The following is a 15368-nucleotide window of genomic DNA, read 5'->3' as shown; positions in this document are numbered from 1 at the left end:
TCCTCCTGCATCTCTCCTTCATAGGCCTGAGCACTGGGGTGCTCTCAGGCACTCCTCATGTTCTTATATATTCTCTACCTTCTCCAAGTTTCCATCACTGCTTTCCCTTCTCTCTCAATATCCCTTAAAATGGTGGGTGTACCCACCAGTCTTCCATGGCCTGGGAACATAACCACTGGCAGAAACACTGTTTCCACTCTATTTTATTTGCTTATGTTTTAGTAAGTATTTTTGGTTTTGTGTTTTGCTACTGATACAACCTCTGGGTTTTTTTTGTATCAACACAGATCAGTTCCATTTAAAATACATCAGATAGGGACACCTGTAACTAGTTTTACTTGAATGTATGTACACAGTTATGTATACATTATATACATACACGCATTATATATACATATATATATATACACATATATATAAGGCACGGTAAAATGTAAAATGTACCATCACTTCTCTAGGACTGTTTTTAATCTGAAAAAGTAGATCATATTTCTTCAGTAATTTGAAATGTCTAACCCAAGACATTTTTATAATGTTTCAGGGTTACAGAGATACCAGCTGGGAAATAATCCTTACTTTAAAATTCAAGTTATTTTGACAAGATGAACAAAACCTATTTTGACAGTAATTCTAATCTATTTATTATATAACTGTTCCTCTTTTAAAAGATATATTCACCTGTATAGTTTCCTTTGTCTCTCCTTATTATGTTCCAAAATGTGAACTGAAACTTGTCCTGCAGAATAAAAAGTAACAATAATGGAGAACTGAATATGAACTTGGATAATTTATCCATTACTTAGAGAGAGGAAAGCAAAGATGTCTTTAAATAAAATGTATTATTAATACAGATCATGAGTTTACGTAATTCTGTTTGATGTAGGCAACATCAGTGGAGCCTGGTGATTACCAGGGGTTTGGCCATTTTATATATAAGGTAATCTCTGCCACATGAAGACATGGCAGCACACAAATATGACTTGCATTTATAATGAACATGCTTGAATGGATCCTTGGTTGTTGTAATTAGCCTATGTATGCAAATTATGGCATCAGAAACCCTGCAGCAGCTGCTGTTAGGAGGGCTTGGCAGCTGTGTTACAAGCCAGTCTTACTGCTCAAATGGACCTATTTTCAAAGGATAGAAACAGACAGATGAATGCAGATGAAAAATTGACATCTTTGGGGTGTATAAATCTACCCCTATCCTGGGTAGAACATTTCAATAAATACCAAGATAACATTTTTTCCACAGTAACTCTATAACCATGATTCACAATTGTGCTGGACCACAGGATCCCTGTTAACCCCAAAGATTTAAGAAAAAATGGCATAGAAAACTTCATTTAGTGTTGTTTCATGGATGACTTACTGTGGCCTCACAAGCATGACACTCTTTAGCAGACTCAGCATATTTCCTACTCCACCATAAGCACCCTGAAAATGAGACTTAACCTGCAATCACTTGTTTTAATACTTTGTCACATGAAGATTTTGCACTGGAACTGGAATTTCCAGTTCTACTGTTTCAGTTCATGCTTTGCACAAGTGGAAGTGAAAAAGGTTTATGGGCTCCATGAACCATCTCAGCAGACGAACGCATCTGAGGCATAACTCACCAGGGTAAACCAGACACTTGAAAATACTGAAGTGACTCAAAGGTTTAAAAAATATATATGTATTACGAGAGCCACAAAAAAGGTTACAGACAGAGCTCCACAAAGCCTGCACGGATACATTCCAACAATTCAAGGAGGCAGAACAGGTGAAATACAGACCATAAGAACGGTTCGACATTAACCTTCCAGACTGTCAGAGACAGCAACCTTGACCCCATCTTTCCCACACACACAAAAATATTGAATATATATATCTCTCTATATCTCTAGTCTGGACCACACATATAGTCCAAAGAAAACCACATTGCAATTTCCACATTAGGCTTATAGGAGAATAGGCATCATCTGAGGAACGTCCATTGTAACACCCATGAGGTGATTATCTTAGGCTGAGTTGACATAACATTATGCTTGGTTAGCGATTTTAGAACAGCAACACAACACATTTCATCTGCTGCACATGGCTACTCACACATAGCTCTGTGCAACCCTTAGAGCTGATTTTAACCAAACTCAGTAATTACACTTGTTTTGCTTAATTTAAAAAGAAAATGCAAATGTAAGATATTGGGGCAGTTCCTGCTATCAGCTTTCTTAAAAGTTCAAGACTTGAAGACTTCTTTGATGTACTTGCTTACAGACACAGTTTGAGACTGTATTCATGATCTTCAGGAAAATACACCACCCTGAGGCTTTTTCCCTTGTTCACTTCATGTTATGTCTGCATCCAGTTTTGACATAGGAGGCCAAATGCTGGTTGTATATCAGTGCAGTATTTGGCCCAGAGTTTCAAAGTCTTTGCTATTCAGACTTTCCTATGAGGTCAACAAACAAAGTAGTAAAAAAAGAAAATATTAAGGCTTCAAGTAAAAATATTTCCTCTCTCTCCCACCCATGTAATAAGGTACATTTAACTTCAGAATACTCAATATATTATACAATTAAAGATACAGAGATCCAACTTTTCAAGGCAGATTGTACTACAATGAAAACCTGGAGGCTAAATGGGAGTGTATGAACAGGGAACGAATGGCTAATAAAATGCAATATTCAATGAAAACGGATGCATAAACTAAACAAAAACTATTGCTGTTTTTTAAATAAGTAATACAGTCCACAGCTAAAAATAAAAACACGTCAAAAAGATTTAAGACTTCTGAAACATGAAATAAACATGACAAAAATAAAGAAGCTACTTTACAAGATGCAGTAACTTGTGCTGGATTTTCATGGTTGATCCCCACCTACTGTAAATTAGCATCACTTATATGAGCTTTGATGGAGCCACACCAATTTACACCAGCTGAAGATTTGGCTTTCAGTGTCTGTAAAAACTGAGACTGTCTGGGCAGATCCACCTTGCTGCTAAACTGTAAACTACTTGAAGAACTATACTTTAACATGGGCTGGATTCTGCCCAAACTTAGCTTTAATAAATAGGTCCCCAGTCCCGCAACAGGAGCTATGGAAACAGACACATTTATGAGAAAATAGCTGCAGGTTCAGTGCCTTTGATGGAAATGAGACTGGATTTGCTGCATGCAATCTCCTGTTAACAGTTCTGCTTGGATTGTTCTTTCAGAAGATCTGAATAACTTACTCCAGGCTATGTGCACTGAACTCTATGCAAACCTCAAAAGGGAAAAAAAAAGAATACTTTGGTACCATTGTAAACCTATGAACAAGTTGAATGTCTCTCAACTGGGCAAAACTACTCATAAAATATACAATCCTTACAACTGAACCTGTAATGACAGAGTGCATTCATTCTTTCCTCCCTTACCCCTTGTGAACTATGTCAAAATAACCCTGGATATTAGTGCTTTATACACACAATACTGTGTTTAGTCTTACTGAGAAATTCTCTCATGAACTAATGTAGTTAACTTCAAAGGCTCTTTGGCCCTTCAAGTTCCTCAGTAGCTTTGTTTTTCTGTTTACAAATGCAGGAGAAAGAACGATCAAAGTGGAGCATCACTGGGATGCAAATCTCAAATATTGGTGCAAATTTTCAGCCTTGTTTGCATGAATTTCATGTACGTATTCAAAGATACATGATATAATGTGCCCTTGTCTAGCTCCCTCGCCCAAATTCAGTGTGTCACATATCCCCTCTTTTTCAGGGCTTACATATGGCATACATGATACTTTAAAAATAAGTAAGTCTTGTGATACTCTATGCACCAGAGTGAATTCCAGTCCTTAAGGAAGTAGTGCATCTTCCTGAGGAGTTAACATTAGGGTAGAGTTGCAGATTAATAACAGTTAAAGACGGAAGAAATCTGTATGGCCATCTGGTCTAGCCCCTTGCCCCTGCAGGCTCACCTCTTTCAGAAATTTCTTTAATGACTTGTCCAAACACAATTTGACTGTCCTAAACTGTTAGTCTCCAATACTCTGCCTTGGAAGACTATTTCACTGCCCCTTCCCCTCTGTCTTTTCTGCCCCCTTCTAAATGTAGACCACTGGTTACCAGTGACAACTGTTTGATTTACCTTTGGTTTTACATCTTTTAAATAATGTATTTGTACATATGATAATCAATTTCCACTTCACTGCTTAGCCAGTGACATGTTTCTAGCCCTTTAAATTTTCTCATCAGCCAGCTCGTCCAGTCTTTCAATATAAATTGCTCCATCTGTACCTGATCTAGTCTGCCAGCATCTTTCTGGTACCGTGGTGCCTCCAGCTAAAGACAGTATTCTACATGCCAGTGAGCAAATCTGCATAGAAAGACGATTGCTTCTCTGGTCTGCAATGTCTCTACAGTAGGCATTTAAAATATCACCAATGCAATAAAATGCACACTGATTTCTAGTTCACTTTCTCATAACTTTGGCCTATTGCAGTTGCATTGTTTTCCAGGTTTCTCCCTTCGGGCAACATAGAGCATTACACAGAGAGATGATTAACTTTCCTATGTTATCTTCAACCTTCCTTTTCAAAAATGATGTGATATACAAGGGACATAATAAGCATATATTGCAGCAGATGACAAGATTTATCAAATCAAAAGATAAATTTTAACCAGGCAAAACCGAGACCAATATTTGCCTTCTGGAATAATTAATCTCAACATACATGAAAACAAGTAAGTTATCAACACATTCTAAATTGCTAGCAAATACCTGGAGACCTCTCCATTATAGGACTGAAAAGCATTCAACTCCTTGAAACAAATATCCTGAAAAATGTTGTATTTAGCTCTCTAATCCAAACTATTCACCAGGAGAACCAGGTGGGAGGTCGAGGTTTCATATGCTGACTGGATAAATAATGATTTTTAGTGACTTTGGCAACAGTTGGTCAGGATGCTAATAATTGCACACATGATCTGGCTAGTTAGCATTGGTCCAGATCTCAGCACTTTTGACTTCTGAGGTGGTAACTGAATGGGAAGGAAAAGGAGAAAAGAAAAAAAAACAACAATCTGTCCCCAAATTAGCTTTGTCAGAGTCCTCATGTTTGTGATAAAAGTAATGCACCCCTTGTTTTTTTACAGTAACGTCTTTAAATCCAACAAAATAAATGTAGTTTTCTGGAGACAGGAAAAGGAAACCTCAAAACGTTAAACAGATTTGATTGGTATTATTTTTAAAAGTTGTTTCCCAAGGGGAAAGCCCAAATGGAAAATCCTTTGTCTAACAGTACTGAAGACCAGAGGGAATGTGCTAGTAATTAGGCAGACGGAAAATTTATATCCTTTAGATGTACGCTTGGCTCAGTTACACACACTGTAAATTCAACAGACCGTGATAACCTTGCGGCAGGATTACACAGACGGCACCAGGGCAAGGCAGTAAACCATGTTATTGCCTAAATCCAACAGATAATAAGAAGGGTGCAGGAAAAGCAGCTGACGTTTGAAGTATGTTCCCATCCAAATATTTCCTATCTACTTGGTTTTGTTTCCAAGTCAGAGAAGCCTTTAAAAACCAGAGGGAGCAGAGGTCAGAGTGGAAGATCCTTACTGGTGTTGCGGTCCTTTTCCACGAGACGAACACGCGCACACGTACACACAGTTTCACACACAGGGAGGCGAACAGCAGACAGTGAGAAGCTGTTGCTATCCTTTCTCCTGCTCACAGCTGGGACTAGGAAGGCTTTCAAAGACGATATGGTGTTTGTGTCCCAAGTGCCTTTGCCTTGCTCCTTCCCAGGAGAAGGAACCAAACCTGCAACACCTGCGGGACACAGTTCTCGCACATGCAGACTGCCCAGCACAGGAAGCCTGCTTTCCACATCGATAGGAAAATAGCAGTTGGGCCTCTGACTCCTTTGCTGGTCAGAAGAACTGGGAAGGGGCATGGGGAAAACTGAATGATCCTGGACTGACCGTACTTTTTCACAGCACAACTGGTACACAACAGGTTTATTGGACAGACACACGCACAATGGCTTTAGCGCTCTCTTGCATGAAATAAATCTGCTCTGTGGTTATGGTATTAGGTCATAGCCAGCTCCTGCCTGTCGGTTTAGGAAGAGTCTGATGGACTGTACAATTTTATTCCCTCAAGAATAAGGCTGCAGCTGGTTTTTTGGCCAAAAGAGAAAGATGGAAACAGAACAAACCCAAAACAAGAAAAGGAGAGTGGCCGGCTGCTGCTGCTCCTTCTTTGTTGTTGTTTGAGTCTTCACAGTGCTCTTAGCTTCATGGCTGGCTGAGTGGATGGCTCTTTAATTAATTTTATTTTACACTGAAATTTCATAGGTTGTTCCACCAACTCCAGACACCTTCTTAACATTTGAGTGTCTAGCGGGGCTGACAGGCGTCCCCTGGGAACTTGATGTTGAGCCCAACCTGGATATTCCTTTTGGCTGTCCATTAATTTTATTGTGAGGTGTCTTCAACTGCATTTCATCCCTGCATCAAAAGACGTATCGAAAAATACAGTGTTAGTGACTAAAGTGTGACAGCAGAATAGCTTCATCCAGGATAAACAACTTTCCCTGGCACCCCAAGTCCCAGTGTCACAAAATATTCAAGCATGCGGGCAACCTGGTTGAAGCCAATACACTTGATGAAAAGCCACTGAAATGAGAGAATTCATTTGGCCATTAGGTTAGTGGATCAGACCCCAGTAATGTAAATTTAATTACTTGCTAAAATGCTTTGTTGAACCAAACCAACAGTGTAAGTATTTGTGGGATGCAGGAGGGTTTAACGGTCACCACTGTTGACCTTAACCTTCTTACAATCATAAATAAAATACTCAGAATAAACACTTCCCAGTTAAGTATCCAGCTATGCAAAATTGTTGCCCATCTCTGAAAGACATAAGAGGGGTGAAGTGTTAAAACTACTTAATGACAGAAGGCACAAAGTGAATCAAGTCAGGAAGCACTTTAGGATGCCTGCAATTAAAGACCATATTCTGGATAGACTCTAAAATAATTTCCTTTTTTATGACCTACTGCCAGGGAGCATGGACAACAGGCTTTCCTCAAAAGATCTTTTAAATCTAGGCCACTACAGACTAAAATATAATGTGTCTCATCCCCAAGATGTAAATAGCACAAAGTAATTAGATAAAAGCCTACCAAAGAAGTCGTGTGTGTTCTGGAAGTGCCAGCAAAACTGGGGGTTGCTGTATTCTCACATCTTACTCCTGCACAGTGGATGTCTGCTTGGGTTTGCCTCAGTCTGAAGTTTAAGACTGGCTCATGCCAGCAGCAGTGACCAGGGGTTGCAGAGCCTTCCAGAAGGGAACACTTTCTGTCTGCCTGCAAATTGAGGCAGCCTGAGCTATTTCAGACCACCCTAACTCTTTCTGGAGGCCAGAGAGTTTGATGGGTTAACTATATTCAAAAGCAAATTCTCTCTTTACATGTGTCTGCAAAACAAAACAAACGACCCCGGACTTTCACGCAGCTCTTGATAGGTTCAGAATCATTCCAAAACTAAGAGCACTTTTTATGTGGCAGCCTGGTCTGACAGCTATATCCTGGGGCTGGAGCAGCAGACCCATCAGCTCACACCAGCTTCTGCTACATGTTTAAGCTGTGCTTGCACTGGAGAATGGAGTCATGGTTATTTGAGCCAGAAAAACACACATACATAAATATATAAAACAATATTGTGTGGTTTCATAAAACACTGCTGCATCCCCAAACAGCTGAGATATGCAGGGACCAAAGTCTATATTTGCTTCACTGAGGTATTATAAAAGCCCTAATTCAGTGCTGAAATTGTCCTGAAGAACACAGTCTGCCACCTGAAACAAGTCAGAAAGGAGCTGGGGACTGTGTTAGGGGAAAAGGGAGAAAGGAAAGTCAGTAGTGATACTGATAGAGAAAACCTGCTAGGTTTACAAAGCACAGAGTGCTTGTGGGGGGGTTTACTTCACTAGCTAAAAAACTTCAAGTTTATTAAGCTATTTATTTATTAATCTAGGTACTTGACTTTAAGAACTTCAGTAAAAACCATGTCAGTCCCACTGCTTCCACATTTTAAACAAGCACAATGTAAAAGCAGTAGGACCAGCAAGCTGACAGCATAACCAAGACTGGTTATGACTTTCAGAGACTAAGCAAAGGCATCTAGCTTTTTATATCAGCATATTTCCTACAGTAGCAGCTGAAACATCCAGGTCTCAAACAGAGGGTAGAGAGGCAAAATAAGTCCACAGTTCTTCTTTCACTTGTTTCTTTAATACATATATAGAGGAAAAAATGGTTGTCTACCTCCTGAAAGTTAGATCTTCCACCAGCAGACAAATCATCTTAACAACTACAATTCACTTGAAAACACCGAGGAAAAACTTACTGGCACTAAACTTCAGGAGACCAACAATAATGGATCTCCCACATTTCAGTAACTTTCCCCAAAATGTTGGATAATACTGGAGTGAGGAACCTGGGACCTTAACCAGAGGACAGCATAGTGCAGTCAGTGCCAGATGCGAAGAAAACCTAGATATTTCTAATGAACTGTCCAGGCCCCCAGCTTGCTGAAATACTGCATCCTTGGGATGATGTAGCTCTTTTCAGACTTTTCAAGCCCTACAGTCTCCAGAAGAAAGAAAAAAGCGCATGCAGAAAGGTAAGTGCATACAGAAGTTGCAGCTGAGGATCTTGCTTAGATACCTCCTTGCAGGGGGCATACTCCTGCATGTGCAGGGTATGCCTGCACATGCTGTGATTCCAACTTTGCCTCTGTGTCCAAGCAATGGCTGGGTCCAGTCTCCCTTTGAACTGCAAACTAAAACAGCTCCACGCCTTTGTGCATAATGGAAGGGATAATCTGCCTCACATCTTGCAAATAATTCTCCAGTTCAGCTAAGGCACTAAATCACTATGACTTTTACATCTTAACTGACCACCTGCAGTTCAAGTAACAGCAAATGTGCAAATGTTTTGTCATCACAAGGTTGTTAGGAGGGAGTTACAGAATTAAAGCTCACCCACAAACCTCCCACCCTTGCTGGCCTGCAGCAAATGTAATCCGTGTTGTGCCTCCAGTGACGGGTTCTCCACTTGCATGCAAACAGATTCTTATTGCTAAGCAGCATCTACAGCAGTACATACCTTTGTGCTCCCACTGATTGCACCTCTGTAATTTCCACAGTGTTTACAAATGAGACAGCCTTCGGGCCTCCGTAAGAGGGTGACCTAGGCATCCCTGTGGGGGACGATGGGACCTGGTGGCCTGGAGACTTGTAGGAGCCATTGCTCACCCTGCCCTGTAGTGCTTGATGGGACTGGACGTTATTATTGGCTAAATCAGCTTGTAGAGAGGTTGTGGAAGTCCTTGGTGCTCTTGTCATTGCACTTGAGAGTGAAGACACTGAGGACTGCAGTATAGGGTTCCTTGTGCTAAAACTGGTAGCAGCCATCAGATTGTCTCTAGATCCATATCTCATTGCCATGCTGCGTGGGTCTTCAGAGAGTGTGCTGACTTGCTGAAGGCTGTAAGAGCTAGGGGTGTCATAGACACCTGAGTCTGCAAATACTGAATCAGGATGCGAGTGGAGGAGCTTCTCCCTCTCTTCCATCTCTTTCCTCTCCTGGATGGATGCCATAATGGTTTTGGAAAGGTTATCATAGCGGACTGGGGAGGGGTCTCGCTGATGTGGAGCTGGACCCCCCAGCACTGGGCTGAAGCTCTGCGGTGGTTGGCGTTGGAGCTCACTTCCCCTTAGATGGCACATTTTGGCTGATAAATAGGGGGAGTGGTACCCAACAGAGCTGACAGCAGAATGGGCAATGCACTTCCTTCCCGAGGGTGACATGGGGTTTAGCAAGCTGTCATATGAAAGACTCCCATTTCTGTTTGATAGGGAATTGGGAGAAAAGATGCTTTTGTAAGGGGTGGAAGCCGTCCCTTCAGACTTTATTGGATGTAGGGGCACTTTGTCTGTCCCTCTCCTGCTAGCAGATTTCAGGCTCAGGGATCGTGAATTGATGGCAAAGGAATCTATCTGGAGTGGGGAAGACTGATAGGTCTTGTGGAGGGAACTCTTCCGGTAGCTGGGAATGTCCAAGCTGGGTTCAGACTGGTAATCAAGGCTCCTGCCATCCTCTTCTATCAAAGCCCCTTGACTGTGTCCCTCCTGCATAGTGATCTAAAACAGAGGTAAATATGAGAAACAGAAGCCAATGATAAGTAAGTACAGGTTTGCTCTCCACAGTGAGTGGATGGGAAGAAAAGAGCTGGAGGTCTTCCCTCAGACTTTCAGCCCAGCTATGACACAGGTTCATTACAAGGAATCTCCTAACTCCTGTTCAGCATATGGATGATCATCTTAGAAGCAAGGAGGAATTAGTCATAGTAAGTGTTAAATAATATAGACAGGAATAGATATGTCAATAAAGGACACTGAAAACACAGAATGAGAGACTTTCTAAGCTGAGACTCAAGTCTCAGTCAAGGTAAATCAGACTGTAATCTGATAATACTGCCCTTGGAAAAAGCACTTCAACTTTTCTACAAATAGCTCTTGAGTTGCAGGATGTCTGGTTTTGCATGCTGAGTCAGAAATACTTTAGGCTTCATTTCAACACACTGGGGACCAGCACACTCTCATCCATCTTGTCCACTTTACTCAGAGCTATGAATATTCAGTAATTCTCAATTCCCAGTAATAGGTCTTTAAAATTAAGCACCTAAGCTTAATTAAAGCAGAGAGGCTCCTTCCCACCATTTAAACAACAAAATGAAACAATTTTCTCTTTTTAATTGCTGTGTAGGAGAGAGTAGCCACATCACAGAAGAAAACATAGGCCATAATTTATTTATGTGCATTGAAACCAGATAGGACTTTACTTCGTTTTACTCTATGAAAGATTGCTTACAGTTCTGCTCATCTGAAATGCCATTCTCTGCTAAAGCAAGTAACTTTTGCAGTTATTTTTAAGGAAAAGTTTGACATAATGCACAAGAAATTGGCTAAATCAGCTATGCAAACAAAGAATTATTATCAGTCACATATTTAGTCAGAGATGCAGTCAATGCAATTTGTTCTTTATCTAATTTCTTTTAAAGGAAAAAAAAAAAAAAAATCTGTTTTATTCTGAATTTTTCTTCTTTTTTTTTTCTTTGAACTAGAAGATAGGGAAATATGCAAAACAGCTCCCTGTCTTCTAGAGTGTGGTGCTAAATTTGTCCTTCTCTGGAAAAAGGAGACCAAGTGACAGCCTGTAAGGAGGAGGAAAGAGCAATGACGTAGCTTGTAAGTTTATCTGTGCTACTTATCCTCATGCCCTGATCCCTCTTTCCTAACAGCTTTCTCTGCTCAAAAGCAGAATTATATTCACAGGCTGAAGAACTGATACAGAAGAGACAACATGATATTCCTCACACCAGCTAGTCTCTTTCTCTCTATACCTTATATTGAGATATTGCTTGGCAGGCAAATATGTGCCATTCTATCTGCTTGCCAAGTGAACTCCTTTTTGTAATATTCCCACTTGACTACTAGAAAGTTGTGACTACTACAAAACTGAACAGTCCACAATGCTGATTGTATGCACACCCGTCAGCCTATAGTAACAACATCTTTTTAAGTTAGGATTGAAACAGGAACTCTCAGAGTGAAGATGCTGTACCCTGTTATCATTTCATAGCACTGCCCAGTCTCCTGGCCTAATGAAAACCTATCCTGCACCTATACTCTATCTGTGGCTGTGTACTGAATGAATAGGACAAGCTTGCCTTCCATGGCTCTACAACTTTTGGCATCATGACCAAAACCACTGTGGCCTATACAGCTCAAAAGTGCTGGCTGATGCCTGTAAACAGAGTATTTTGAATTGGATGTGAAGCCATTTTTTATGTAATAAAGCGAGGATGATATGATATTAAACTTTCTGGATACAGTGAACACACTGTTCTCACATTCCCTTTCATAAGCCAATCTTTTCTTCATTAAGTGGACAAACCCAGAGGATAAGATCTACAATTACTGCAGTATGACTAAAACACAAACTTGGTGATAGCTGGAATTCCATCATTTCTCACCATCTTTCTTTTCAAAACAAAAAAGACATTGAAAAAGTTTTCTTCACCATCTAAGGAACATGCTGTCTTATTTCAATATTGCTATAGTCAATTATATATCTCTACCATGTTTTCCTTTCTTTTATGTTACCCCCTTCCTGTTATTGCAGGGGTGACATTGAAGCTCCTGGTGAAAATGACTGTAAGACTACTGCATTGTGTGTGGTATGTGTGTTTTAAGGGTATCATCTCCACTGGTGTGTGAAGACTTGGATACATATTACAAGCATACAGTTAGACCAGTGATTTTAAAACTGCTGTTCTCAGGCCCTAGGGGGGCAAGGAATATTTGTAATAAATCCATGAGAAATAAGCAAGAAAAACGAGTTTATCAGCAGTGGACTTAGTTTTGCACACTGCTTCCAAAGGAAACAGTTGTAAACTGTTTCAAAACTCCTAAGCAAAAGCGAAAACAGAATTCCAGAGCAAGTCTCTCTAATTGTCTGGACTTCTGTTTTCTTGATAGGAGGAAATGATGCCAAGTATTAGGAAGTTTTGTTGGTTTTTTTTTTCCATATAACCTAAATGTTGTAAGAAAGTGCTCAGGAAGGTCAAACATGAGTAATCTTCCATTAATTTTAACTAAAACATCTCTTGGGATGCTTTAAAAGTTGTTTCTGTTTTGCAAGCTGATATCTTAAGGAATCACTGAGCATGTTGCCTGTTGGCTAAAAGCTCTCGTCCAGAAAAGCGCTAAGCATGCCCAGCTCCCTCTGAAGTGAATGTGAGTTGGCACCTATGTCTGAAGAAGCCAACGGGAAATGACACTTCTCAGCATCTCAGGATCAGGCCGAGAGACTGGTAAAGCAGCAGCTCATGCCTGTCAGCAGGGCTGACATGTCAAGCTCAACAGAGGAAAGGTGCAAAAGCAGACATGTTTTCCTAGGGAGCACAGTGCAAATATACACGGTCGCACAACAATGCCAAGTGTTGTTATTTACTTTCACACTCTGACATTCACTAGAGCCCTGCAATGAATTTATCCTCAGCTCCATGCTGCCTGGTGTTAGATGGGAGCAGACTCTCCCAGGCTCACTCACCTGCTCAGCTGTAGCATGGTAGTGCACTTTGGGATTGTTGGTGAAAGCTGGTCGGTACTTGTACATGGCAGGTGTAGGAGGGCTGATAAGTTTGGGTGAAAGGCTGCCTTCTGTAAAAGAGGAAAAGAAAAGAGGACTTTCTATTGAAATGTGTGGACAGAAAGCTATCATCCCTAATTCCTTGCTATCCATGGTCTGCTGCAAACAGATCTGTTCTGGAAAAAATAAAACTGGCAGTATTTTTGTGCAGAATTTCACTAAAATCAATGGGGTCCTTGTGGAAATAGCCGTACATTGCCGCCAGATCAACAATCTGGAGCGAAGAAACAAGATGTAATATATTAAGTGGGGTGACATATTTTGGTGAATAGTAATTTTGCCATAACTTGAAATACCAGATTTGAAATATCAGCTAGTTTTGTCTGAGAAAAAAATGAGAGGTTTCGTTAATACTAATAAAGCTTTAATTTCACATTTCCATAAAATAAATAATTCAGCTTGCAATACCTAAGCATTTTTATGCTAATATTTCTGATTCCTTAGGTCAAAATAAAAATTTTAATTTTAAAATTGATCAAAAATTTAAAAAGGTGGTTAAAAGGGTTTAAAAACTCTGCAAAACTGATCTGAAATATCCAGGCTAGGCTTGAATGAATACTTCAAGCTACTTTTCTCTCCCTTTACTGCTCTGAACTCCTATAAATAGAAAAAAAAACTTTACCCAGATCCCGCTACTGTTTTGAAAGAATACCAGAAGCTTTTTAAAGAGGCTAAATATTTTCTTATTATTGAAAATAAAACACTGATCATGTAACTATACCTTCACTGGTCCCCAGCTGGCCTTTCAGCTCAGAGTACTTGCTTGGATCTCCTTTGGGTGGGAGAGCTGGTTGCACATCCATACTTTTATCCTCCAGACCTTCCAGGCTAATTTTGGACTGAAAATGACCAAAGAGTCAGTCATTACTCACAACTTGGTTAAATAACAGCACATGTCAGAGTGCTGGATGTACCTCGGAACAAGAACTACCTATTCTACAATGACAAACATGATTTAGCATCCACTGCAGACAACGACTGTCACCTGTAAAATTAGCATTGTCATAGCAAGCCAGTATAATTTTAAATGCACTATTCTAGTATACTTGGCATGCTAAATAACATTATCATCATGCTAGCTTATATGTGGTAGAAGGCACTGATGTTTTCTAGTATTTTTCAGCAACTTCCCAGGCAGAGTGTAACGAATAACTATCCACAAATTCTTTCAAAGTGTCTTCTTCTGAATCCACTGCTCTTTATGTGACTAAATAATTCCTTCTCCCTATTTCATAACAGGAGAAACTGAAAAAGAGAACTCAGCTTCTGAGACAGTATTTCTTTCACTGGACCACAAGACTTTGTACAGTCTGGAAGCTCAAAACCTTTGCAGTACAACAGCTGACCTGGTGGTACAAGGCTTCCCACAAAGTATTAGATTTGTTAAAATTAATTTGGAACCAAGAGGTGGCAACTCATGGGACAGAAAGTAGCTATTGCAAAGAACAGCCAGATCCAGGAGATGCCCAGAGGTATTCTATTACAGAGCTGCAAAAACAGCTGGATCAAGAGCTGCTGTTACTGAATCTGGCTTACTTTCACAGGAGGAAGTATACAACAAGGACTCAACCTCTATTATTTTCTAAAACAAACAAACAAAAAGCATCATCTCAGAGATTTTCTATTACAAACTCTTTCTCAGGCTTCATAATGCTCAATCCATGCTCTTCAAAAGCAGTGCTTGAAGGCTGCCTTACCTTGCTCCGGTTGAGGTTGGCTTGGATCCCATTGTCACTGATCTTCACTGTGATCTGACGCTCAGATAAATCAGGTCTGAGGAAAGGAGGCTTCACACTCACAACTTGCTTTTTCTTGGGCTCAACTATGTACCTGATTAATTTTTCAACAGTCAGCATTACAATAAACAATAACCTATGAACAAGGCATAGAGACAAAAAAATCTTCCTGCTTCCAGGGTATGATTTGAGTCAGAATCTAGATAAGCAGACTCCATTTCACCAGATGTAATAATTAAAAAGCAATAAAAAGAGCTTAGTGATCAAAAAGAGAGGATGCATTGAAAATCCCAAGCAATTTCTGCGACTGTGATGGACATGAGTGCAATTCACATGAAGAGAAAGAGAGGCCTACTGCCAGTGGAAGTGATTTACT

General features: G+C 40.2%; 1 protein-coding gene across 5 annotated transcripts in view; it reads right to left on the bottom strand.

Moving 5' to 3' along the window:
- Positions 1-1662: 1662 nt before the first annotated feature.
- Positions 1663-15368, bottom strand: part of ZDHHC8 (zinc finger DHHC-type palmitoyltransferase 8) — a 125054-nt gene continuing 111348 nt past the window's right edge. For all 5 annotated transcript variants that reach the window (XM_062631468.1, XM_062631467.1, XM_062631466.1 and 2 more), the window contains 5 exons: positions 14954-15086; positions 13978-14095; positions 13158-13267; positions 9147-10183; positions 1663-6483 (listed from right to left, as the gene is read on the bottom strand). In XM_062631468.1, coding sequence (XP_062487452.1) covers positions 6312-6483; positions 9147-10183; positions 13158-13267; positions 13978-14095; positions 14954-15086 — 1570 coding nt within the window. In that variant the 3' untranslated portion in view covers positions 1663-6311. The remainder of the gene's footprint in view (positions 6484-9146; positions 10184-13157; positions 13268-13977; positions 14096-14953; positions 15087-15368) is intronic.

Source organism: Pezoporus occidentalis, unplaced genomic scaffold (assembly GCF_034315485.1).
Source record: "Pezoporus occidentalis ecotype Australia unplaced genomic scaffold, CSIRO_AGI_Poc_V1 ctg37, whole genome shotgun sequence".
Taxonomy (NCBI): domain Eukaryota; kingdom Metazoa; phylum Chordata; class Aves; order Psittaciformes; family Psittacidae; genus Pezoporus; species Pezoporus occidentalis.
The sequence above is the reverse complement of the archived record's forward strand: the minus strand, read 5'-3'. Positions and strand labels throughout refer to the sequence as shown.